This window comes from Schistocerca piceifrons, chromosome 11 (genome assembly GCF_021461385.2).
Source record: "Schistocerca piceifrons isolate TAMUIC-IGC-003096 chromosome 11, iqSchPice1.1, whole genome shotgun sequence".
NCBI lineage: Eukaryota > Metazoa > Arthropoda > Insecta > Orthoptera > Acrididae > Schistocerca > Schistocerca piceifrons.
The window spans coordinates 146,687,207-146,714,776 of record NC_060148.1 but is presented as its reverse complement, the minus strand read 5'-3'; the positions used below and the strand labels follow the sequence as shown (position 1 = coordinate 146,714,776).

The window sequence follows — 27,570 nt, the reverse complement described above, 5'->3', positions numbered from 1 at the left end:
GTGCTAATCCATACATAAAATGGGCATCTGCCAACTCCGCATTTGTAAACATTGCACTGACTGGAAAACCACGTTCGTGATGAACACTAACCTGTTGATGCTACGTACTGATGTGCTTGATGCTGATACTGTAGAGCAATGAGTCGCATGTCAACACAAGTACCGAAGTCAACATTACCTTCCTTCAATTGGGCCAACTGGCGGTGAATCGAGGAAGTACAGTACATTCTGACAAAACTAAAATGAGCTCTAACTTGTAAATTAAGCGTTTCCAGACACATGTCCACATAACATCTTTTCTTTATTTGTGTGTGAGGAATGTTTCCTGAAAGTTCGGCTGTACCTTTTTGTAACACACCGTATATTTAGACATCATTACATACCTCATGAACAACTTAGTATTGATGAGAGTCTAGTTGCCACTTAATGTCACACTTCCCTATTACAGTATTTGCCAAACAAACACCACCACCGATGGGGAATCAAATTCTGGATGCTGTGTGACTCTATAATGCACTATTGTCTTGGGTTTTATACTTACAGAGGTGCCAAAAGCCAAGAAGATAAGGCTGAGATTGCAAGACATGGCTTAGGTTACTGTGTTGTCCAGAAGTTACTGCATTTGGGCAATTATTTGAACAAGGGATATCATATCTTTGTGGACAACTTTTTCATGTCAGTACCACTTGTAAAAAGTCTTTATAAATTAGGTTCATACATTACTGGCACTGTAAGAAAAAAAAAAAGAAATATTTGCCAGAGCAATTTAGAAAGAAATTTGCAATTGGGGAAAAGATGTATTGTAAGTCAGGTCCAGCACTAGCATGTGCGTACCGAGAGGAAAAAACCCAGCAAACCCCCGTTCTCTTATTGTCAAGTAAAGTTGGTGCTGCTGACATTGAAGTCCAAAATAAAAATAAAACAGTAAAAAAGCCAGAAATAATACACCAGTACAACCAGTATATGGGTGGAATAGACACATCCGACATGATGCTGTACGCATATTTGGATGAGAGGCGAACTCTTCATTACTGGAAGAAGGTAGCTTTTAACATAATGTCAAGAATGGTGCTGAACTCTTACATATTATACAAAGAGCATAATTAAGGAAGGAAAGTTGTTTCCAGATATGTATATATCGTAATGATAATTGAAGCCTTGTCAGATGAATGGCTGCAAGAAAAAAATGCAACTGATGATCCTCGTGGTTCTCCTGGTTTGAGAAAACTTCCAGAGAAGAAAGAGTCAAGATGCTGTGTGTGTACTAGTGAGGGAAGGAAAAGAAGGTAAAGAACTGTTTGCAATAGGTGTAATAAGAGGTTGCATGGTGAATGTTTTCCTAAACACAAATGTAAGTCATACTGTAGACATGGAAAATCTGTAATGTTCTCTTCAAATAAATAATTATTATCTTTCAAAATAACACAAATTTCATACCCCTCATGTCATTTTACTCAGAAATGTGTGTGGATTCTATGGACTGTAGTTAGCCTTCTTAAATTGAAGCACAGTGTTGGATATATGGAATCAAAGTCAAATTTATAATATTTTTAAAAAAATATTTTATTTGGACTGTCACAATAAAATTAACTTGAAACATTATGATAATCTGTGTAAGCCATAATATTCTACATACTTTTATGGATAAGCGGTAATTTTTTCATATTTTTAAAGTGAATACTGTGCGAAATATGGTAATTTAAATAGAACGTAGCATTTTTAGCACACACCACTCCAAATCGGCTGACTGGAAAAGGGCTAGAATAAAAGGTACATAACATGACAGTCGTTTGACTCTAGGCCCAGCAATACCTTAGAAATATATAAAATAAATAGTTTATATCATGACGTGTTCAATAATGTTGTAACAGGTGCTCAATTTGTAATGTATTTTGTCAACCTACATCTGTAATACGATAACAAGACGTGCAGAAGACATTTCAACATCTGACACCACATAGATCGACAAATTAATAGTCCAATCGAAACCGGCTGTATTTTGACCGCCATCTTGTCCACTGCACTACAGAAGTGTTTGTGATCGTGTTTCCAAGTCACTGCTATGTTAGTGACAGTTTGTGAACAGTGACCAAGAGAGCCACGGAAATGCATACACAGCAGCACATCACAACGAGACTGCCACGCCAGAAGAACAAAGTGAGTGACCATTACAAAACATTTTTGTGCAGACATCAGTCCAGCTTCCAAAGTGACATCGCCTCTAAGTTTTCTCTTCTTCAACAGGATGACCACAGCATTTACAAAAAGACTATGTGACATCAGTATGACCTTGTTGTAAAGTTGTTTTTGTAATGCCATGTAGCCTGAAGATGAGGTATTCCCTCTAAACATGTCGCTAAATAAATAAAACAATAGTTGACAAAGTTTGTGACTGATAATGGTAATTTAAAGAAACCTTTACAAAAATATATCTGCTTCCTTAATAGTTGATTAATAACTTTAAGTACGCCCCAAAGTGCTGATATCTTTCATAAGTGGTCACAATGAAGCACTTTATTGCGTTGGGTATTTTGTTGTATTAAAAATGTGATGCTGTAAAAAGTACAAAAGTAATTCACAAATGAAAATTGTTGTCATTCTGCATTTATATGTGGCACACTTAGCACTGAGATGTTTAGAAAATTCGTGAGTTATTGTGCCGATCACAACTTCGGAAAGAAGCCCAACTTATCTTGAGTACATGTGTGTGCCCCCCCTCCTCCCCCCCTCCCCCTACACACACACACACACACACACACACACACACACACACACACACACACACACACACGGAACATCGCCCCATGCCCCTGCCCCCTTGTATCATGCCGGTCACCCAGTCATATTTCCCGCTGCTGGCACAGCGGCAAATTAATAGTTATGTTACAATTTAATATGTGTGTACTAATGTAAATTTCTGGTGCCGACTTGTTTCAGTGAGTTATAAAAAAAATGCCTGGGAGGGGCTGGAAAGCCATTCTGTCTGAAATTAAAGCCTCGTGCAGGGTCTCCATAAAGTCCGCTGTCATTTCAAAAACTAATAACCTGCAAATTGTTAGCAGCTCTCAAAGATTTTTTTCCTGTTGTTTCAGAATTTGTGTGTAACCGAACTGTCATTGAACATTAGGCAATATTAGAGTTCTGCCTGTGGCATTGCAGCATCTATGGTTCCGATTGCTTAACTGATTTGAGCACGAAGAATAGCAATGCTGTCGATTGGTGTCATGAATGGGTGATCCTGGGGAGTATTCACCTGGGCATCCCTAGATCCAGTTGAGATCGTGCGAGACACCGTGACGGCCGAGGAGTGTCGTACACTGGTTGTGGACCACTTAGGCGCCTTCGCGACCATCACATTTTCTGACGGGAGTGGCATTTTTCAGCAAGATAATGCACCATGTCTCGAGATCGGGAACCTGATGGAGGGGTTCGAGGAACACAGTGGCGAGTTGTGACTAATGTGCTGGCCCCCCATCTCTTCAGATCTCAACCCAAACTGGGATCAGATTGAATGTGGCACCAGAGTTCACTGACCCCCTCCCCCCGCCCTCCCGAGAATTTACGGGAATTAGATGACGTGTGTGGATATACGGTGCCAACTCGCTCCAGTGACCTACCGAGGCCTCGTTGCTTTTTTGCCGTGACATATCACCACTGTTATCCGTACAGAGACGGACAGGTCAGCTATTAGGTAGGTGCTCATAATGTTCTGGCTGATCGGTGTATGTAAACTTACCTTTACATACAACTTCTGTGAATGTAAGTAAACTTGCAAACTGTAACATCTACAGGTTTACTTGAGACCGGTGCTATAGCCGAAACGAGCTTGTGATGAGGAAGAAGCTTTAATTATTAAATTATTTGTATCTTTTCTGGAATATTTCATTATAAAATGTCGTATTGTAATGTATTCTATGCTGCGGGCCTGGCTGAAAACAAAATAGTGATTTCCTTATCTTTAATAGTTTCCAAGTTTTTTGAAAAGATAGTGGGATTTTACGGACACCCTAAACTTTGTCCCCCTCTCCGTATCTGGATGAAGTCGAACAGAGAATGATTGATATTGGTACGAAGTATTTCTGCCACACACTGCACAGTGATTTGTGGACTACATATACAAATTTCAGAATGACAGCATGCAGGTGTACATGTAAGGAGGCTGTAAACTGCACCATTACGTGTCGCTATATAGAGATCGTGAAAGTGATCCGTGGCGCACTGCTGAGACTACAGCAGTATCCCCCATTATTACGTGCAGAGCTTCTAGTACTCTGCTCACAACAGCGACACCTGTGCAGAACTTTGTGAAAAATGTCAAGTTTTCTTTCAGCGAGTGAAGAACAGTCGGCGAAAGAGGACGTGTCTGAAGACGACGGGGACCACAGTGGAGAGGAAGGAGAAGAGAGTGACGGTGCCGGAGACAGTGACGGAGACAGCGAAGGAGACAGCGACGGGGAGTACGCGACTGCGGGTGAGGACGAGGACTCCGAGGCCGACGGCTCGTGGGAGGACGCGTCGGACGGCGAGAGTCGAGGGGCGACGCCGGCATCCACCGAAGGTACGACTGGCACAGGTGAGCGGGGAATGCCTCTTGTTCATTATATACTGCAGTGGCAGTCAAATTGAATGTCATAATGGTTAGCAGGGTGGAAATTTTTTGGTAAACCTGGAATTCTCAGGGAATTACATTTTACCTGTAAAAATTGGGGAAATCTTGGGGAATTTCAGGAATTACCGTATTTACTCGAATCTAAGCTGCACTCGAATCTAAGCCACACCTGAAAGATGAGACTCGAAATAAAGGAAAAAAAAAAATCCCGAATCTAAGCCACACCTGAAGTTTGAGACTCAAAATTCAAGGGGGGAGAGAAGTTTTAGGCCGCACCTCCAAATCGAAACAAAGTTGGTCCATTGTAATATGAGCACATTCAGGTCGAGTGAATGACAATACAGCTACAGCAGTTTGGTTCGAGTCGTAAGCTTAGCAGTTAAGCTTTACCAGGTAGCCATTGCTATACATCAGGCGCTCCGTCCGTATTTACACGGGTACCCTTCCTTTTTCACGTGCTTCGTCTGGTTTAAATCGATTGCTTATTTTGCTTTGACCTGATAAGTGCCGTTTTCTTTGTAATAGGTGTTTACATCACTCTAAGCTGAAAATGCATTACTGTACAGTGTTATGCATTGTTTGTCACATTCTGATAGTGCGTGTTTACAGCCTGTCACCGCTCGTGGCATGGCTTGCTTTTGTGCGTGCTACCGCCACTTACAATTAAAAAAAAAAAAAAAAAAAAAAAAAAAAAAAAAAAAAAAAAAAAAAAAAAAAAAAAAAAAAAAAAAGAGGAATTATCTCATCAGCGAAACAATGGCGAGAGACTGCTATTTGTTGTTACTTACACTGCTGCTTTCTTTGATAATGATCAACAAGAACCAAATAACAGGTGGCGTATGATAGAACATGTTCTGAATGAGAGTTAGGCGAAAATTTTTCTCCGTTTGAAAATCTTTGCGGCCGCTTCTTTAGTACATCAAATTCTGCACAGAAATTAGAGTCATCTTAGATTTAAAAATCTAGTCAGTTGCCGTGCTTCATTTCTGACTGTATCACTATTAGGCATAAGAATAATATGAATATAAACATGACATGATATGTATATTCTTCCACGTTTGCTGTTGTCTCACTCTAGTTTCGTCGTTTATTAGACAGACAGGATTTAAATGAGATAGCAGCAAACACGAAACAATACATGGCAAAATGTTTATGTTCATATTATTCTTATGGTGAAGAGAATACTGCATGTGATTCACATTTCATCAGGTTCCTATTAGCAACCATCTCTTCTCACAGGGAGGAAAAAATTCAGAACGTAGAGTTGGCCATATTGACAAACATCCCAAACAATCTTGCCAGCCGGATTTTCGTAGTACATGGAAATGCTGCTACATTCGAAGATGAACGATACGGAATTTGTATTTACTTCGTTGGATAATGTATGAAAATGAAAATGCAGTGGTCGAAACTCGGGGCGGAGATAAAAAGCTCGTCTTCCACTTTTTTTAAATTTACTGACGCAGAGGTTTTGGCGCCAGTATTTATCTTTGTGTCTGCAAAGCATTCCTGTGTAGCGCTACATATATTCGGCGGCAGACGTGGCTTCCCTCCGTGATTCTCGTAACGGAAGACGGTCCCTAGCTGTAGTGGCCGCTCTCGCGAGTCGTGGCATGTGGCGTCAATTTGCCTCCACGAGTACCGGCTTTACCGTCTCGGTCACAAATGGCTGCCCTCCGAGGTAGAAGTCTGGCTGCGGCCCTGAGGTGGCGCACGAGCTGGAAGGTGCCGAGTGGAGTCTGAATCTACAGGAGGCTCGTCAGTCGTGGAGACTGACTCTTTTAATGTATCTCACCTAACTGTGTCACACTGTCACCCAGTGTGGAATTCTCGTCATAGTAGGTGCTGCCACACTGACACGTCTTGGGGTAAAATGCCAGTTATTTATTCAGATTTGGTGTCCACTCGCAATTCTCAGGCACCAGTTCTGACTGCGTACGATAACACGAGACAGAGGCCGGAAGGTGTGGCAACTGCCCTCCTGTCGGCTTTCTGCCGAGTCACCCTTACTGTGGGTGATGGCCCGGCCACTCACGTGGAAATAGGATGGTGGTGTTGCTCCATCTGATGCAATGATGTTTGCTCCACTCTGCACCTACTGGTGCCCACGGCCCACTTCCAAAACCAGTATCACTGCTACTGTTCTACTTATTAGTGCCAAAAATTGTGGCAATGCCACATACCTCCCCCCTGTGGTACATCCGATACCTGGATCTCAGCTCACCATAATTCTGCAAAGACTCGTCACACATTTCCACGCTGATAATAGTGTACAGTTTTTCTTAATTTATACGAAATAGAGAATGAGGAAGGAAATGGAAGGGACAGCTAGGAACTCGTGACTTCCAGCTGCACTGGTACTGTAGTGGCGAAAATTGAAAATTTGTGCCGGACCTGGGCTCAAACCGGGAGTTGCCACGTATCACGAGGGGTTGCCGTAATTGCTTTGGCACGGTCCCTGACCGACTCCAGTTTCCAACTTATCACACACTGCAATGCAAAATGTCTCGCCTGTTAAACCCCCTGTCGTGTCGGACGTGTACGATGGAACTTACGCCACTCGACTGTGAGCTGCATCCCTTCCTTCGTTTTTTAAAACGGAGACAACATAGTTACACGAAAAACTTCACGGGTAACAGGTTCAGTAATATTTGAGCTATATTTCAGCGTAGTCACCAGAAGAACTGACAAACTTGTCATATTGTGGGATTAACTGTATTCACGTGTCGTAGAAGTCTGCCACCTGTGAATGCAACTAGCACGTGACACGCATCTTCAGATCTTCGTCGTTGTCAAAACACCGACTAGAGGCTGGGAATTTTTCGAGATTCGAGAAAAGGTGAAAATCACTGGGAGCGAGATAAGGAATGTTTGCTGGCTAATCAAAAAGTTCCCAGTCAAACTTCTGCAAAACACTGAGCATCACAGTTTCTTCAGTGAATCTTATCATTGATATCCTTCCAGGTTGAATTTTAATTCTATTCTTGAATCTTTCTTTTTATCCATCATTGCTTCTTTGACATATAGATTGAACAGTTGTGGCAAAAGACTACACCCGTCTTAAACCCTTATTAAACCAAGTTCTTCATTCTTGGTCTTCCACTCTTTTGTTCCGTCTTGGGCCTCATACGTGTTGTATATTATCTGTCTCTTTCTGTAACTTAGCCCTATTTTCTTAGAATTTCAAGCATATTGCACTGTTTTATGTCGAACAGTTTTTCCGAGTTGACAAATCCGAGAACATATCTTGATTTTTCTGTAGTCTTGCTTCCATTATCATCTGCAACCCCAGAACTTTATCTCTGGTGCTTTTATTTATTTATTTATTTATTTATTTATTTACATATCAAGTTCTGTTGGTCCAAATTGAGGAGTAAATCTCCAAGGTCATGGAACTTGTCAGTACAAGAAATTACAACTTAAAAGTAATAACAGATAAAAATAAAATGTTTATGAACCCAAAAAAAGTCTGGCTGTAAGTTTAAGTAAACACAATCAGAAATATAACATAAGAATCAGCTTAAATTTTCAAGGAACTCCTCAACAGAATAAAAGGAGTGATCCATGAGGAAACTCGTCACTTTCAATTTGAAAATCCATGGAGTACTGCTAAGATTTTTGAATTCTTGTGGTAGTTTATTGAAAATGGACGCAACAGTATACTGTACACCTTTCTGCACAAGAGTTAAGGAAGTCCGATTCAAATGCAGGTTGGATTTCTGTCGAGTATTAACTGAGTGAAAGCTGCTTATACTTGGGAATAAGCTGATACTGTCAAGAAGAAATAATGATAATTTTGAGAGGCCAGTGTCAAAATACCGAGACTAGTGAACAGGGCGGGGTCAACAAGAGGTTGACGAACTTATGCCGCTTATTGCCCGAACCGCACATTTCTGATCCAAAAATATCCTTTTAGAATGGGAAGGGTTACCCAAAAATATAATACCATATGACATAACTAAATGAAAATAAGCAAAGTAGACTAACTTTCATGTCGAACGATCACTTACTTCCGATACCGTTCGAATAGTAAAAATAGCAGTATTAGGTCTTTGAACAAGATCCTGAACGTGGGCTTTCCATGACAGCGTACTATCTATCTGAACACCTAGAAATTTGAACTGTTCAGTTTCACTAACCATATGCCCATTCTGTGAAATTAAAACGTCAGGTTTTCTTGAAATGTGTGTTAGAAACTGCAAAACCTGAGTCTTACTGTGATTTAGCATTAGTTTATTTTCTACAAGCCATGAACTGAGGTCATGTACTGCACTATTTGAAACAAAGCCAATGTTGCACACAACATCCTTCACTACCAAGCTAGTGTCACAGCCAACAGAAATATTTTAGTTACCTGTAATACTAGAGGGCATATCACTTATATAAATAAGGAACACGAGTGACCCCAACACTGATCCCTGGGGCACCCCTCACTTGACAGTACCCCCTCAGATCCCACATCACAGCCATTCTCAACACTGTGAATAATGACCTTTTGCTATCTGTTGCTAAAGTAAGAGGTGAACCAATTGTGAACCACTCCCCACATTCCCTAATGGTCCAACTTTTGGAGCAATATTTTATGATCAATGCAATCAAACACCTTAGTTAAATAAAAAAAAAAAAAAAAAATGTGCCTAGCATTCGAAACCTTTTGTTTAACCCATTGAGTACCTCACAGAGAAAAGAGACTATAGCATTTTTAGTTGTTAAATGACTTCTAAATCCGATCTGTACATTTGATAGCAAATTATGTGATGCAAAATGATCAATTATCCTTACATACACAGCCTTTTCAATAACTTTAGCAAACACTGATGACATAGAAATAGGTCTTAAATTATCTGCATTATCCATTTCTCCCTTTTTATAAAGCGGCTTTACTACTGAGTACTTTAATTGTTCAGGAAACTCACCATTCCTAAAGAAAAAATTACAAATATGGCTAAATACAGGGCTAACATGTGCAGTAAAGTACTTTAATATTCTTCTAGGCACTCCCTCATATCCATGAGAGTCCTTAGTCTGAAGTGATTTAATTATTGACTCGATTTTCCCTTTGTCTGTATCACAGAGTACTTCAGACATCAATCTCAGAAAGGCATTTGCCAAGAGACTTACAAGATTCCCTGTAGAAACTAAATTTTTATTTAATTCACCAGTGATGCTCAGAAAATGATTGTTTAATACTGTACATATATCTGATTTATCAGTAACAGAAGTATTTTTACTACAAACTTACTTTATGTCGTCAAGCTTGTGCTTCCTTCACAGCTGGCCATATGGTTTTAATTTATCCTGTGAATTGGCTATTCTATTTGTGTACCACATACTCACCTTCCTACTAAAATTTTTAAGCACCTTACAATACTGTTTGTAATGGGCTACTGTAGCTTGATTGTGACTACTTCTAACAATTTGATACAATTCCTGCTTTGTTCTAGATGACATACTTATCCCACAAGTCAGCCATCCAGGCAGCCATTTATTGCTAGTATCCCATTTAGAACGTTCTAATGGAAAGCAACTCTCAAAGAGCATGATAAATGTGTTAAGGAAAGCATTATATTTGTCATCTATGTTATCGGCACTATAAATGTCCTGCCACTCTCGTTCCTTGACAAAGTTTAAAAAACTCTATTGCCACTGGATTAGCTTTCCTACATAGTTTGTAATTATATGTCACATTTGTTTGAGTACAAAAAGCCTTTCAGTGTTAAAATTTGTGCATCAGGTCTGATAGGCCATTCACCCTTTTACTAACAGAATGCCCATATAGTAATGAAGAATGAATAAAAATATTGTCTGTAGCTGTGCTACTGTTCCCGTGCACCCTAGTTGGAAACAACACAGCCTGCACCAGATCATATGAATTTAGGAGTTCTACCAACATTCTTTTCTTGCACCATCATATACAAAATTAATATTGAAATCACCACATATAACTAATTTCTGGGACTTCCTATCAAGTGAATCAAAAACCCTCTCTAGCTTGAGCAGAAATACTCTGTAGGGGACATATAAACAACAATTATTAGAAGTTTAGTTTCACTAAATTCAACTGCACCTTCACAACACTCAAATATATGTTCTGTGCCGTGCTGTGATACATCTATGGACTCAAATAGAATACTGTTTTTTATGTACGTGGCCACTCCCCTTCTCTACAAGGAATGCCTTGAAAGACAGCCAGCTAAACTGTATCCTGGTAAAGGAAACCTTTGAATTGTCCAATTATTTAAGTAGTGCTTCGATATACCAAAACTATCATAGTCAATATCTATAAGCAGTCCACTAACTTATCTCTAATACCTCTCATATTTTGATGACATAGGCTAATTGCTTCTCTAGTTGGAAACATGACGTCCTCTGAAGGTGATTTCTTATAGGGCTTCCTTTAAGCAGGTATACCTATCAGCTGACTTCAGTCTAAAAAAAGGTGCAGCTATAACACCAACAGTTTTCTTAAAGCCAAACTGATTGTTGTCTTAACACATCCATAATTTTCTTTTGCATTCTTCTGTATATCATTCTTGTCAGTAACTTCGATGTGTGAGCTGTTAAGCTTATTGTGCGATAATCTTTCAACTTGTCAGCTTATGCTGTCTTCAGAATTGTGTGGATGATGTTTTCCCAAATGTCAGATGGTACATTTCCAGACTCATATCTTATACACACAAATGTGAATAGTTGTTTTGTTACCACTTCCCCCAATGCTTTTAGAAATTCCAATGAAATATTATCTATCCCTTGTGCCTTATTTGATCTTAAATTCTCGAAAGCTCTCTTAAATTCTCATTCTAATACTGGATCTCCTATCTCTTCTGAATTAACTCTATAATGAGCCAAATGTTTTTAAAACTGTTCGCACCTAGTGTGGAAAGTATCCGTGCGTGACTGACAAATTTTTATTACTGTTATGAATTTTTCAGTTTACGGGATAGTCATGCGCACTATTAGCTCATTTTTTATAAAATTTTAATTATTTTTTTTAACTAAACAGATGATGGGGAAAATTAAATTAAAGAAAAGTAAAGGAAGTTTAAAGTTTGATATTTATTTTAAAATTTATCAGTGTCCAATGAAACATACAAAATGCTAGGCCTGACTCAAAGCTGGTGCCTTATTTCCTGTTAGGAAAACTTGACTTTCTAAGAACAAAAAAAAGTAGCAAAGAATAGGAAAAAATAGGAAACAGGGTGCAATACCCCATTCAAAACTAACACACAATGATCGTTGGAGGGTACACAAAAGGAAATGAACCACAACCAATCGATTCCATTTAAGACAAAGAAATTCCACTCGTACCGTAGTCCTGTCTGTAATAGATAACCACAGACTGGTATAGTAAGTTCATACAAAGAAAGCGTGGTTCGATAAATCCACAGTCTTACCAAATGGTCTGTGAAATCTTTCAAAAAGAATGTGAAATGGGAAGAACTGCTTGTCGGACTGATTAATTGTCTTTGAATACCCAAAGTATTATTCAAAAGAATAGCTGAGTACCAGTTTCATTACTACACCACATGCTCCACGTGGTCAACTAGATTTACAGAAATGTGTATTTCCACAATAATTTTAATAATAAAAAAATTAAATCGAAACATTAGTTACAAGAGGAACTTCCGAACTGCGTTACTAATGCCGTAGTATTGACCTGATGGGTCAAACAATTTTATGAGCACACGATACTGGTACCACAAAGCACACACCACGTGGGTTGAACATAAAGAAAAATTAGTAATTTGAAAATTTTTATCGAGAGCAAAGCTTACAATCACATGTTCATTCACACTAAAGACTGATGATCTTAATTACAACTACATCTCATCACCACATGCTTCCACTTTCCTTTATTCGAGTGGGGACAAAGCCACTACTGCAATTCATTCTGAAACTAACAGTGAAATAGCACTGCATTGTGATTTAAAATAATATAAAAACATTTTTGATATTGACCTGTAACAAAAGTGATTAATTTTTCACTTAAGCTGAACTAACGAATTCCATTGTCCTTAGGATTCACCACACACACACTTACCCGGAGATCTTACCACTTCAGAAACTGGCCGCAGACTGAGTAGTGTGGGCCCCTTCCGAGTGTGTCCCACAGATACTGTAGGAATTGATCAGAGAGGCAGCTTCCTGTACCAATTTGACAAGGGACAGACAGGACCACACCAAGGAGACAAACCTCGTTGCCTTAGAAATCGAAGCTACTTACTCGGACGTTGGTCCTACTGTTCCTTAACAAACAGACTTCTCTGCTACCACCCTTACTCATTCATCCTTTCACACAAGAAGGAAAGGAGATGACAGTATCTTAAGACATCATATACACTATGTAAAAGAGGCGGCTGTGGGTTCCACATCAAACTGTATGATACGAATTACATATAAAAATGTGTTTTAAAGTGTTGTATGACATGTAGTTTGTGTTTATGCGTCAATGTAACATATTCCACTGCTCAGACTCCTGCCAGATAAATTTAGAAATACCACAGTACATTTAGAGGTGGAATTTATGATGTAAACAACAATAGATTGAGGAAAATAGCATGAAAGGAGTCTAACAGAGACCTTTCATCACACCAATGCTCTGGGATAAGACTGTGTGGGGAATGTTCTGGCCATGCTAGGACATTCCCAAGCAGGCTTTTCACTCACAATCCAAACCAATTATAAAGTGCAAAAAAAGGCAAAAGGTCACCAGGTGTTAGTTAAAAGATAATAACTTCATACCAAATATTTTTAGAATCTACCAATTTAAAAAGAAAAAAAGAAAAATCTGTGACACCTATTTAAAAGATAGTGTGCACCAAATTCAGTCAGCAAGTAAAGGCAATGGTCCCTGTGTCATTAATATGAACACAGTTGATGGTTGTCACCCTTAAGGGGTTCCCCAGGATTGGCTCAATGCAAGAGCCAATTGATCACAGGCAAATTTATGGCTGATTTTTGACATGCAAATTAAATATAAGTACCAAAGGTGCACAGTAATTTAAAAAAATAAAAATAATAACATGAGTATTATACAAAAGAAGATTAAAAAGCAGTCATCAGACAAATAGGTAAAAAAACATTGTCTTGCAAAGTAGTTACCGTAAAAAAAAGGTACAATATCCCATAAATCTAATAATTTGCCGATTTAAATAAATTTGTGGCACTGATTTAATGACTCTGCTATAGGTCAGTCAGTCAGCAAACAAATAATTACCATGTCATTCAATTGAATCCACAAATAATTAAATGATTGTTACCCTTATGCCCCATGCAAAGGCTAATTGACCACAGCCCAATAAGAATGAAGTTTAATTAAGAGACTGATAAACTCTGCAATGCCACAACAGTGAATTCACGAAGAACAAATTGTTACTAACCTAATACATTACACAAAAACAAACATCAATAAATAAAAACACATCCTAAAATACAAGAGTCAAAAGCAATTCACATTAAGACATCATACAACAATAAAAAATGGTAATTGAAAAGATACTTTTAAATAATTTAAATGAATAAGATTGCAGCTTCACATTAAAGTTTTTCTTTCGAGTGTTCTTTGAAAGAATTTTAAAGCAATAGTATGACTTCTGATAATTTAATAAAATATTCAGTCTTGCTGAAAGAAACACACATACAGGCGTTGCACTATGAACCATACAGTCACTATTCACTGGCACACGCAGTACTTCCACTGTAGCGAGGTACAACATAGGGCGGCGCTCATCACCGCAACTTCCAGTAGGGAATGCTGTCCATGCGAACTTGCCGTCTCTGCCATCTCGAAGTTCCTCGAAGTGACCCACGTTACCTACATCTCGATGTGATTCATGTTTGTGTCTTTGTTGCGATCTACCGTATTTACTCGAATCTAAGCCGCACCAGAGACTCGAAATCAATGAAAAATAATTTTCCCGAATCTAAGCCGTACCTAAAATTGGAGACTCGAATTTCAAGGGTAGAGGAAAGTTTTAGGCCGCACCTCCAAATCGAAACAAAGTTGGTCCATTGTAATATTAGACACAATTTAGGTTGAATGGATGACGATACAGCTACAGTAGTTTGGTTCGACTCGTAAGCTTAGCAGTTAAGCTTTACCGGATAGTCATCACTATGCATCAGGTGCTCCGTCCGTATTTATACGGTTACCCTTCCTTTTTCACATACTTTGTCTGGTTTGAATTGATTGCTTATTTTTCTTTGATCTGATAATTGCTGTTCTCTTTGTTATAGGTGTTTCCGTCACTCTAAGCTGAAAATGTATTACTGTACTGTGTCACGCATTGTTTGTCTCGTTCTGATAATGAGTGTTTATGACCTGTTGCTGCGGAATGGCTTGCTTTTTTGCATGCTGCTGCCAGTTACAATTTAAAAAAAAAGAGAGAGAGGAATCATCTCATTAGCAAAACAATGGCAAGAGACTGCTATTTGTTGTTACTTACACTGTTACTTTCTTTGATAATGATCAACAAGAACCAAATAATAGACTGCGTATAATAGAAGATGTTCTGAACGAGAGTTTAGGGAAAATTCTTCTCCTTTTGAAAATCTTTGCAGATGCCTCTTTAGTACATTACATTCTGCACAGAAATTAGAGCCATCTTAGATTTAAAAATCTCATCAATTGCCGTGCTTCATTTCTGACTGTATCACTATTAGGCATAAGAATAATACGAATATAAACATGACATGACATGACATGACATGTATATTCTTCCACGTTTGCTGTTGTCTCACTCTAGTTTTGTAGTTTATTAGGCAGACAGGATTTAAATGAGATAGCAGCAAACATGATAGAATACATGGCAAAATGTTTATATTCATATTATTCTTATGGTGAAGAGAATACTGCGTGTGATTCACAATTCATAAAAGTTCCTATTAGCAACCATCTCTTCTCACAGGTCGGAAAAAATTCAGAACGTAGAGTTGGCCATATTGACAAACATCCCAAACAGTCTTGCCAGTTGGATTTTCATAGTTCATTGAAATGCTGCTACATTCGAAGTTGAACAATATGGAATTTGTATTTACTTCGTTGGATAATGTAGGAAAATGCAGTGGTCGAAACTCGGGGCGGAGAAAAAAAGCTCGTCTTCCACCTCTTTCCCCCCCCCCCCCCCCCCCCGACGCAGAGGTTGTGGTGCCAGTATTTATCTTTGTGTCTCAAAGCATGCCTGTGTAGTGCTACATATATTCGACGGCAGAAGTTAGTTGTGGCAGCGCCTACCAACATTTTTCACAATTTCCGCTTACTTTGCACTCGATTCTAAGCTGCAGGCGGTTTTTTGGATTACAAAAACCGGAAAAAAAGAGTGGCTTAGATTTGAGTAAATATGGTATTCATCATAGGTGTCTGTTGTACCAATGGTTGCTTGGGTGTTCCTGTGCAAGAATGGCACTTTAAGAGCTCTTCTGTGTGACCTCCTTAGTAAGCAGAGAACACTGACCAATATTTAGCACTGACCAATATTTATGGTTGTTAGCAGTAAGCACGTGCCCAGAGATGAAAACATTCCTGCAGCTCACTGAGTCGACCGATTCCTCATCGTGTTGTCAAAGCCGTGAAGTTTTGTGATTCGACTCACCGGTTTTGATATTCGTGCGCAAGGATGGCACTTAAAGGCTCTTCTGTATGCCACCCTTAGCAAGCAGAGAACATCGAACAGGGTTTACTGCCGCTTGTCAGTAGGTATCTGGCAGGAAATGTTAACAGGCACCATTGTCATCTGTAAGTTCCTTGCAACGATACCTGTCAAAAGGGCTCCATGCCCCTTTATCGCCTGTCTCCTGTCGTTTCACTGCGGCCGTCTCGTCACGGTCGTGTGCGTGTGGTGCTTTGCAAGCAGATGGATTTCCACGCGGTCGTCTCAGGTCGTCGGCCCCACAGAGGGTCGCACTTGTGCGGCCAGTCGTTAGCTACAGGTGTAAGGGAATTTGGTTCCCGGCACCCTTCTTTTGTTGTCGAGCGTGCTCCAGAAGTGGCCTGGCTGACAGCACGACCTGTTGGGAAACCCACATGTTTGCTGCTAATCCCTCGTCAGGTTGTGTCCCCTGTCTCGTAGGAGTTTAGCTGGTTCGCTTCTCCTTCTCAACTGCACTTACAGAAATTGTTCATCATAGTTATGTGATTACAAAATGTCATACATAATACCACTTAGTATTGTTGAAACTTAAATTTTGCAAATGAAAATTAGATGAGAATATAAATTTATCTAAACCCACACCAGTAATGTGGTGTGATTTAAAATTAAGCATTCAGTTCCATTTTAATAAATGAAACACTAATTATTTATTCACTAAAATAAATAGGATTATGCCTTGTGCAAGGATGGGTCAGGACAGCATAGGGTTATTTACACACACACGCACACACACACACACACACACACACACACACACACACACACACACACACACACACACACGTTGTCTATTCTACTAACTAACTACCCATAAACATCAATTACTCAAAGTTTTACTTCAATCCACTACTAGTTAATCCAACCAGCTACTTTAATGCTACTTCAGCACAGTGTTTTAACATAATTTTTAACGGTAGAGCAATACATTGGAACGGATTACAGCATTTCAGTTGAAAGCAAGGTGCCAGTAGGGGGATACTTTAGAGATGTCTGTAGAGTGAACATACATCTTGCCAAGGAGGACAGTCACGATCTACGATCTGGTCCGTATTGTCACACAATGCGCTGAAGAATCGTCAACTGGGAAAGTTGCTAGAGAGTTGCACTGCAGTGGAAGTGATGTGGTGCAGATCTCAAACTAGTTGTAATTGTCAAATAGCATTGAGAATTTACCCCACACGGGCCGTCCACATTCGACAGGTGCACAGGTCAATCAATACCTACAACATTCAGTTCAGAAGAACCGTGAGCACAGTGCTCCAGAACTGAATTTCGGCATTCGTAGGGGGGTGCAGGAACATCGTTTTTCACATCAAACTGTTAGGAGATGATTGTGTGATGTGAATCACCCGACAACCGTGGGGAGCACTGTGTTGTACACCACGTCACTGTGGACACCATCACAGATGGGCAAGAAATCGTGGAGAATGGACACCCCAGGATTGGCATTCTATGTTGTTCATGGATGAAAGTGAGATTGTAGACAATGTGTAATCTGGTAATTTTGAATGCCTCCGGAAGTGTGTTCCACCTGTGCAACAAGGTGGTGTTAGGAGTATGTTCTGGGGTGTCATTACACGGGGCCACCGTACCCCTCTTGTGGTTGTTGATGGCTATCCCACTGCTCGACAGTACAGGGATGAGATTCTGCAAGCGGCAATGCGACTGCAAAACCCACATTTTGGTGACAGTTTCGTCTTGACGAGTGATAACTCCTGTGCTCATTGTGCTGTTCGTGTGAAAAAGTTCCTTCAGCACGGTAGCATCTCAGAATGGAGTGGCTTCCCTGTTTGCTTGATACAAACCTAATCAAATGTGTGATATTGACTGAAGCGAGCTGGTTTTGGATGTCGACAAAAACATGTATAATGGCCACCTTACACACAATGGCCTTTGGAGAGTGGGACAGTTCGGATCAAATCTGGCTCAATGATTTTACTGAAGGTATGCTACAATGGATTCGAGTCTGTATCCGAGCAAGGGGATGTTCCACCATGTATTGATGTTGCTTAAGGGGGGTAGGACGTCAAACGGGCCGACTTGGAGCAGGAGAGGCACCACAGGACATTTTAATTCCCACTGTCTATACTTTTACAGATAAATTCATAACACTTTAACAGCATGACCAGGAAGGATTCAGGATTCATACTCATAGCAGTGGAAGCTCAAAAATGTAACAAAACACTTTTTTTTTTACATGTGAAATTTCATCATTTTTTTCACTTACTACTGGCTGCATTTGTTGCTATAGGTACACTTTTCTTCCTAAGTAAGAGAGATTCTTTGATGACTTTTGCACCGCATACAAACCATAGATACAGGTGTATGAAACTCTAGAAGTTATTTAATTTATGAAAAAATGAATGAAATGTTACTTTTAAACCTCATGTTAAGAAAAAAACTCAAGTTTTATAGTTAATTATCTCAATTTTTTCCACAGTTTTTTAATAAATTTGGAAAATTCTAGAGTTTCTACACCTGTAACTACTGTTTGTATGCTATGAAAAATTCATCGAAGAATCTCTCTTACTTAGGAAGAAAAGTGTACCTATAGGAACAAATGCAGCCAGTAATAAGTGAAAAAATGATGAAATTTCACATGTAAAAAAAGGTATTTTGCTACGTTTTTGAACGTCCACTGCAATATGTGTGTGTCCTCAATCCTTCCTGGTCATGGTGACAAAGTTTTATGAATTTATTTGTAAAAGTATAGACAGTAGAAATTAAAATGTCCTGTGGTGACTCTCCTGCTCCAAGTCGGCCCGTTTGACGTCCTACCCCACTTAAGGAGTGCTGTGAAAAATCCACCATGGAAACATAAGAGTTTGTTATTAAACGAGTGTTTTTTTAATTTTTATTTATTTTTTTTTACTTGCTGATCTGGAGCCAGTTTTTGGTTTCTGTGAAATGAATTTTGAAAAACGGAGGGGTGATACAAAAAACTTGTGTGTGTGTGTGTGTGTGTGTGTGTGTGTGTGTGTGTGTGTGTGTGTGTGTGAGAGAGAGAGAGAGAGAGAGAGAGAGAGAGAGAGAGAGAGTGTGTGTGTGTCTTTGAGAATGCCTTTTAGGCATGTAGCAGAGTTTTTGTTTGAATCTTGTATGCATTCGTGCATACCCCCTCTCATTCAGCTAAAACTTTCTTAGCATAGTTTTAGGCATGCATTGCCACCTTTCCTTCTGTTTTCAGTTATAAATTCACTTCATTTTATAGGATGTAGAATCATTTTATGTAATTACTCTTAATGCAGGATTTGTTATTAACGTTAAGGATGGAGATTTATACGGGTATATTGCACGTGAACATCAGTACTTCTGTTCTTTTAAGACTGACAAGGATGTGAACAGTCCCAACGTGACTTACATACAGCGTGACTTGCATACTGCGTGATACATATTAGTCACTAAGTGGTGGTGGTTCTTTTTAACACAATGGGGACAGAGATCTGCAACACTGAATGGCAAGATTTTCCTGTGATCACTGGCTGTCACTGCATCTACGGCTGCCATCAGAATGTGTACTTGGCCCAGAACACAAGTGAAGATGTTTATTAAGAAAATGCATCACATGTATTGCACATAAATAAACGATTTGAATGCACAGGAAGGAAATCAATATTACGAAAATGATAGATTGCTACTCAAAGATGACCTGTCAAGTTGCAGGGAGGCACAAGAAAAAGACTGTTCCACATTATGGCTTTTGGCCAAAGCCTTCATCAGCAAAGAAAACACACACACACACACACACACACACACACACACACACACACATTGGAAAATCGAGGATGGAATAATGACAATATTATGAGAGTGGTAGATTGCTTCTCACTGTATAGTGGAGATGTTGAGTCGCAGGTAGGCGCAACAGAAAGACTGTCAAACAATAAGCTTTTGGCCAAAAGGCCTTCTTCCAAACTAGATGTCACACACACACACACACACACACACACACACACACACACACACACACACTCTGTTTGTGGCTGCTGAGATCAGACTGGCCTCAGCCACCAGAGATAGTGATCATGTATGTGTGAGTTGTGTTTGCATGGAGTAGTGTGTGTGTGTGTGTGTGTGTGTGTGTGTGTGTGTGTGTGTGTGTGTGTGTGTGTGTCTAGTTTGGAAGAAGGCCTTTTGGCCAAAAGCTTACTTGTTTGACTGTCTTTCTGTTGTGCCTACCTGCGACTCAACACCTTCGCTATATGGTGAGTAGCAATCTATCTTTTTCATAATATTATCAGAAGACACACATTCCGACAAGCAAGCACGTCACATGCACACACGAGACTGGCATTCTGGTCGGAGCTGGTGGTGGTAATGATGATATACGGACTAGGTTCGCTCGCTCGTGTGAATGTGTTCGAGTTTTCTTTGCTGAAGAAGGCTTTGTCCGAAAGCTGTAATCTGTACCAGTCTTTTCAGTGTGCCAGTCTGCAATTTGACGGGTCACCTTTACGGTTAGTAGCAATCTATCCTCTTCGTAATACTGTCGAATACACACAAAATCACTTTCACATCGGACTACTATTTAGGCTCCTCGCATGCTCACCGTTTCAGAACTGTCAGCCGAGGGCAGACCGTCGTCGTCCGACGGCGACAGCTGTGGGAAGCTGCTGAACTGCGAGGAGCTGGTGGCGCTCCTGCAGGGGGCGTACCGCGGGCGCGAGACAGTGCTGCCGGGCGTCACCACGGTGGGGCTCGTGGGCTACCCCAATGTGGGCAAGAGCTCCACCATCAACGCACTGCTGGGCCACAAGAAGGTGTCTGTGTCCGCCACGCCGGGCAAGACGAAGCACTTCCAGGTGGGTGGCAAACGGATTTTCTTTAAAATCGTGCTTCTGACTGGTGTCTTTCACCCGTACCCTCTCGCAGTCTGCACGACGTAACGCGACACGTGTAAACATTTAGAGGTTTAATTGTCACCTCTCCCAAAGAAAGCAGGTGTTGACAGATGTGAAAATTACCGAACTATCAGTTTAATAAGTCACAGCTGCAAAATACTAACAAGAATTCTTTACAGATGAATGGGAAAACTGGTAGAAGCTGACTTCGGGGAAGATCAGTTTGGATTCCGTAGAAATGTTGGAACACGTGAGGCAATACTGACCCTACGACTTATCTTAGGAGAAAGATTAAGGAAAGGCAAACCTACGTTTCTAGCATTTGTAGACTTAGAGAAAGCTTTTGACAATGTTGACTGGAATACTCTCTTTCAAATTCTGAAGGTGGCGGGGGTAAAATACAGGGAGTGAAAAGCTATTTACAATTTGTACAGGAACCAGATGGCAATTGTAAGAGTCGAGGGGCATGAAAGGGAAGCAGTGGTTGGGAAGGTAGTGAGACAGGGTTGTAGCCTCTCCCTGATGTTACTCAATCTGTATACTGAGCAAGCAGTGAAGGAAACAAAAGAAAAATTCGGAGTAGGTATTAAAATCCATGGAGAAGAAATAAAAACTTTGAGGTTCGCCGATGACATTGTAATTCTGTCAGAGACAGCAAAGGACTCAGAAGAGCAGTTGCACGGAATGGACAGTGTCTTGAAAGGAGGCTATAAGATGAACATCAACAAAAGCAAAACGAGGATAATGGAATGTAGTCGAATCAAGTCGGGTGATGCTGAGGGAATTAGATTAGGAAATGAGACACTTAAAGTAGTAAAGGAGTTTTGCTATTTGGGTAGCAAAATAACTGATGATGGCCAAAGTAGAGAGAATATGAAATGTAGACTGGCAATGGCAAGGAAAGCGTTTCTGAAGAAGAGAAATTTGATAACATCGAGTATAGATTTAAGTGTCAGGAAGTCGTTTCTGAAGGTATTTGTATGGAGTCTAGCCATGTATGGAAGTGAAACATGGACGATAAATAGTTTGGACAAGAAGAGAATAGAAGCTTTCGAAATGTGGTGCTACAGAAGAATGTTGAAGATTAGATGGGTAGATCACATAACTAATGAGAAGGTATTGAATAGAATTGGGGAGAAGAGGAGTTTGTGGCACAACTTGACTAGAAGAAAGGATCGGTTGGTAGGACATGTACTGAGGCATCGAGGGATCACCAATTTAGTATTGGAGGGCAGCGTGGAGGGTAAAAAACGTAGAGGGAGACCAAGAGATGAATACACTAAGCAGATTCAGAAGGATGTAGGCTGCAGTAGGTACTGGGAGATGATGAAGCTTGCATAGGATAGAGTAGCATGGAGAGCTGCATCAAACCAGTCTCATGTTAGCCGTTCTCTGCACATTCGCCCTTCTGTAGCGACCTGGGCCAAGTGAGGCTAGTATGATGTAGAGGTTGTGGAGTGGTGGGTTGTGGAGGTGGCTAGTGTAACGATTCGTGTTGAATGTTACTTAATTTTCTTCTGCCTGGTCCATTGATGAATGAATGAATGGGAAATTTTCATGCTTCACAAACATTATTCACATTAATTGACATCTGAACTGCACACTCATCGTGTAAACAAAACACAGGCAGACTTCACTGATCTCTCTTACTTCCAAGAGTAACTTCCAAACTGACTTGTCGCAGCATCTCTGCATAACTTTATATAGAATTTTAACAGTAGCTACCAAAATAAAGCATTATTAATTTTGTACAATTTTGATGTCACAATTAAAATTTACAAAATGTAAAGAAAATGATGTTATAGCCGAATAAGGTATAAAATACAATATTCAATGACAATCTTTTGCAGTAATGTCTTCAGTTTTCCATACGAAAAGCATTCTGAACTTTAATTACAATAATGTCTCTTGTATTATTTTAGTTACGTATTTAATTACATTTTGGATTTGGTTACTAACATTTAATGGTAGTACAGAGCTCGTGCTTTATCTGGTTATATACATAAAATGCACAAATAAGGCCTCAAATTTGGGAAATTGTAAAACTGTGAGATGCAAACAGTTGGAGAATTAATTAGAAATATTAATTACAGAGGAAGACATAAAAGTAAATAACAAATGAAAACACATTGCTTGGTAATAACTTTTAAGCCATTTATGGATTTTTGGATTATCATTTTGTTAATTAGAAGCAATGATTTTTCAAGCTAACATCTCTGCAGTCTCTAGTTATTTATTTCTAAGGACTTATTACTTGACTTTCTTTATTAGTTACTTAATTTAGTATATGTACATAATTTTATCAGTGACAACAATCCACCGATAATTATGACAACGCACGTCCTTCCAGAACATTCCACATCCTTTCAGAATAAATATCTAGTTTTTTATCTAATAGGACAGAATGATACATGTATAGGACACACATACAAGGCCTTAGCAAGCACTGAATTGTCTGATAACTATCCGGATGCATATATAAAAAGTGATATCGGACATTTCATGTGAGTGCTGGGGTAGGCTGTACCGCTATATTAGGAAAACTCAGCTGCGAGGTATGACTCATTTTATTTGTGTCGAGTTACCTTACTTGTCAGTGCTGTCCCGAACTAACACTGGGTGGTCCCTAATGAGCGCTGCCAGTGATGCATAAGTTTGCTAAATTCCCGTTGGCAGGCACGGCTACTGGGTTAGGAGCTTGCCCCAATGTGGAGGACCACACCAGTACTGCCCTGATCGTGAAGCACCGCTCTATGAAACAGAAGTTTTGGCGCTATCGTGCCCAGGGATGGCTCTGTGTCAGATCTTCTAACTCCACAGGGCAGACTTACAATCGTAAGCTGGTCTGTCGGAGCTGACTGCGCGGAACAGTTTCAGTTGCTGGCTGGCCTGTACTGAGTCTGAGACTGAATCGGACCTGAAGTTGTGGAGGTTTCTGTCAGACTGTACTGTGTGTAACTGTACTAGGAACATGTAGTGATTAGTAGGAATGTCATTCTGCCATTACACTGTTTCCGGGTACGCACAGGTCGACACCTCTGTGCTTTGACGGTGTGGAAATATATAGCGGATCGACCCACTGTCACACAGTCTTTCTGTGTTGTCACCACAATTGCACAGTGTAATCCGGTCGCCTCGTGGTGTACGAATGGGGTCGCTTGCAAAATTACGTATCAGAACCTGTGTGTTTGCCCGCTTGTGTCACACACAGCTGCAGCAGGGCTCCTTTGATTCAGTAAAGCCAAACATTTTGTGACGATGTTACACTTTGATGTGACACGTATTACCAGTGACGGATAGAGTGGCAGAGACCTAAGTTGTTGAAGTCTGCTTTCCATCTGTTCAGGAAATCACTTTGTCGTTATTCTGGAAATGCCTTCCATGCAACTGTTTTTTCATCTCAAGAAAGAGGGAAGCATCACTAGATACTGTGTCAGGAGAACATGGGGGTGAGGCAAAATCTTATAGCCCAAAGAAGCATCGTGGGTCGTGGTGTCCCGTACAGAATGAGCTGGCAGATTTTTGTGGAGTAAAAACGTCCCCCTCGGGTAACTTCCCACTTTGCTTTATCACGACAGCCTCTCTAAACCTTGTCATGGGGTTACGGTTGTGTGCTCTTGTGACAGTTTGCTCCTTACTGTGGCAGTCCCAAAAACTAGTCAGCATCCACTCAGGTGACTACACTCGGCGCTTCACCTTTTTTGACAGTAACTAATCGGTACGTTTCCACTACTCACTTTATTTCTTTGCCTCACAGCTATAGTTATGGAATGGACCCAGGATACATCCAGCGGGATTAGGCAGTGTATATGTATATGTATGTATATATATATCTAAAAACAAAGATGATGTGACTTACCGAACGAAAGTGCTGGCAGGTCGATAGACACACAAACAAACACAAACACACACACACAAAATTCAAGCTTTCGCAACAAACTGTTGTCTCATCAGGAAAGAGGGAAGGAGAGGGAAAGACGAAAGGATGTGGGTTTTAAGGGAGAGGGTAAGGAGTCATTCCAATCCCGGGAGCGGAAAGACTTACCTTAGGAGGAAAAAGGGACGGGTATACACTAGCGCGCACACACACACACACATCCATCCACACATCATCTTTGTTTTTAGATATATTTTTCCCACGTGGAATGTTTCCCTCTATTATATTATGTTTGTGGTTGTTTGTGTGTCTGTCGACCTGCCAGCACTTTCGTTCGGTAAGTCACATCATCTGTGTTTTTAGATATATATTTTGCCCACGTGGAATGTTTCCCTCTATATATATAAAACATTACTCACAATTTATAATGTTGAAATATTTTTATTGACATCATACAATGCTTCTGTTACTTTCTTACACGGCTGTCACATTTTTCTGAGCATATCTGTTAACATGGGACATGTTTTTCCAAGCCAGTGCTATACCAGGTGGGGTCCTGTGCTCGTAACCAGCTTTTGACAGTCAGTACAACTTCCTCAGTGTCTAAGTGGTAACCTCTGATAAGACCCTTGATTTGGGGGATATCTGTGAAAATCAGTGGAGGGCAAAATGTGGTGAATATGGAGGATGCGGGGAAACTTCCCAGTCAAATCTTATGAGATCCGCCAGGGTCATTCGAGCTGCACCGGACCGAGCGTTGACACAGAGGAAGAGAACTTGTGATGTAACAAAATAAAAGTGATGTTGTTATTCAATGAAAAAGTTGGAATTTGTGATTTCGCTTACTGTTTTATGAGTCACAATTGGCGTAAGAATCATGGATTGACCATTGTCATAAAATATTGCATTATGAAATGTGAATAGTCTTTACTTGCCGTTTAGCGTAGCTTGAAGCAGTCACAGCTATTGTGCTATTGATTAAGAAATTGCATTATCCTCTTTATAATTACTTCATGATCATAGATACGATCATGCCCAGTTCTGAAGTTATTGTTATGACAAAACAATTTCCTAAGGGACCAGAAAGTTCTTACGGACGCAAAAACAACTGTATCATTACACAAAAGGGAAATTCAATATTAAAGCTGATGCAGGAAGACCGATAAAACAGTTTTTTTTTTTTTTGTCAATGAAACATGCACATTGGACTGCTAATCTTGGTGTCTGTAATCTTAGAAAAATGTATAATTAAAATGAAAATAATACTAAGGAAATGATAGGAATCAGCACTGCTAAATGATTCAATATTTCAGAACTAATATTTATTATAACTAAAACATATATTGTACCTTATGCTTAGTACTACAATGACGGTAGATTTTTATATCCGTTTCATGTCCATTGAGCACTCTTTTATGTAGCCATTGTCCTCTTGAGTCGCCCGTGCGTCGTCACGATTAGTTATAACAGTTCTTCTATTTACACTTCACTTAAACTTAGACGGAACACGTTTTTATACATGTAGTAAAAATTAGATCAGACTGTCTCAGATCTGCATCCGTCTTACTTAAGAAAAACAGTACAAGTGTTTTGCGCTCAGGGCTTCATTTGTTCTCCAGCGAACAAAATAGTGAAGGATCGCATATCGATCCGTATTCTTCTGTTTATATTGCTGCCCAAAGAAGACGGATTACATTATTTGGGAAATTCCACCGTCGCTTTGCAACGCTTGTTATACATTAGTCATTCTTTATGAACAAGTATTTGCCTTCTGGCTGAAAGTGTTAACTATTTGCTGTTTTAATGAAGCCAAAAATAGCGAATATCACAAACTACAAGACAAAAATCCAGGACGTTTTCCTGAAAGAACTGAGCTGCACAAGGATGCCACGCCGACTTTGCAGAAAGAAGTCAGAACCGCTATTAACAATGCCAGAGCTCTTCTAAAACATTTTTTTAAAAAAAGCAGCTAATTAACATGAATCTGCAGCTGCTTAAATTACAAATCAGTTTAAAGTCCATAAAAAAAACCATCCGATCCAACCAATTTCCAACAGTATGAACAGTGGTTATGACGACTTAGCCACAGTCTTGCAAGATATATTGAAAAAACCGTTTGTTTTCCACAGCAGTTATTCTGTTTCTAACAGTTAAGATTTGTTGTTGTCGTTGTGGTCTTCAGTCTTGAGACTGGTTTGATGCAGCTCTCCATGCTACTCTATTCCGTACAAGCTCCATCATCTCCCAGTACCTACTGCAACCTACATCCTTCTGAATCTGCTTAGTGTATTGATCTCTTGGTCTCCCTCTACGATTTTTACCCTCCACGCTGCCCTCCAATGCTAAATTTGTGATCCCTTGATGCCTCAAAACATGTCCTACCAACCGATCCTTTCTTCTAGTCAAGTTGTGCCACAAACTTCTCTTCTCCTCTCCCCAATCCTATTCAATGCCTCCTCGTTAGTTACGTGATCTACCCACCTTATCTTCAGCATTCTTCTGTAGCACCACATTTCGAAAGCTTCTATTCTCTTCTTGTCCAAACTGGTTATCGTCCATGTTTCACTTCCATACATGGCTACACTCCATACAAAT

At 40.0% G+C, this 27,570-nt stretch overlaps 1 protein-coding gene across 2 annotated transcripts in view; it reads left to right on the top strand.

The window, feature by feature from the left end:
* Positions 1-27,570, top strand: part of LOC124720110 (large subunit GTPase 1 homolog) — a 171,788-nt gene that overhangs the window by 62,473 nt on the left and 81,745 nt on the right. The window contains exons 6-7 of one of the 2 annotated variants that reach the window (XM_047245405.1): positions 4,331-4,558; positions 20,815-21,059. In XM_047245405.1, coding sequence (XP_047101361.1) covers positions 4,331-4,558; positions 20,815-21,059 — 473 coding nt within the window. Of the gene's footprint in view, positions 1-4,330; positions 4,574-20,814; positions 21,060-27,570 lie in introns of both variants that reach the window. The other variant, XM_047245404.1, reaches the window with a different exon arrangement.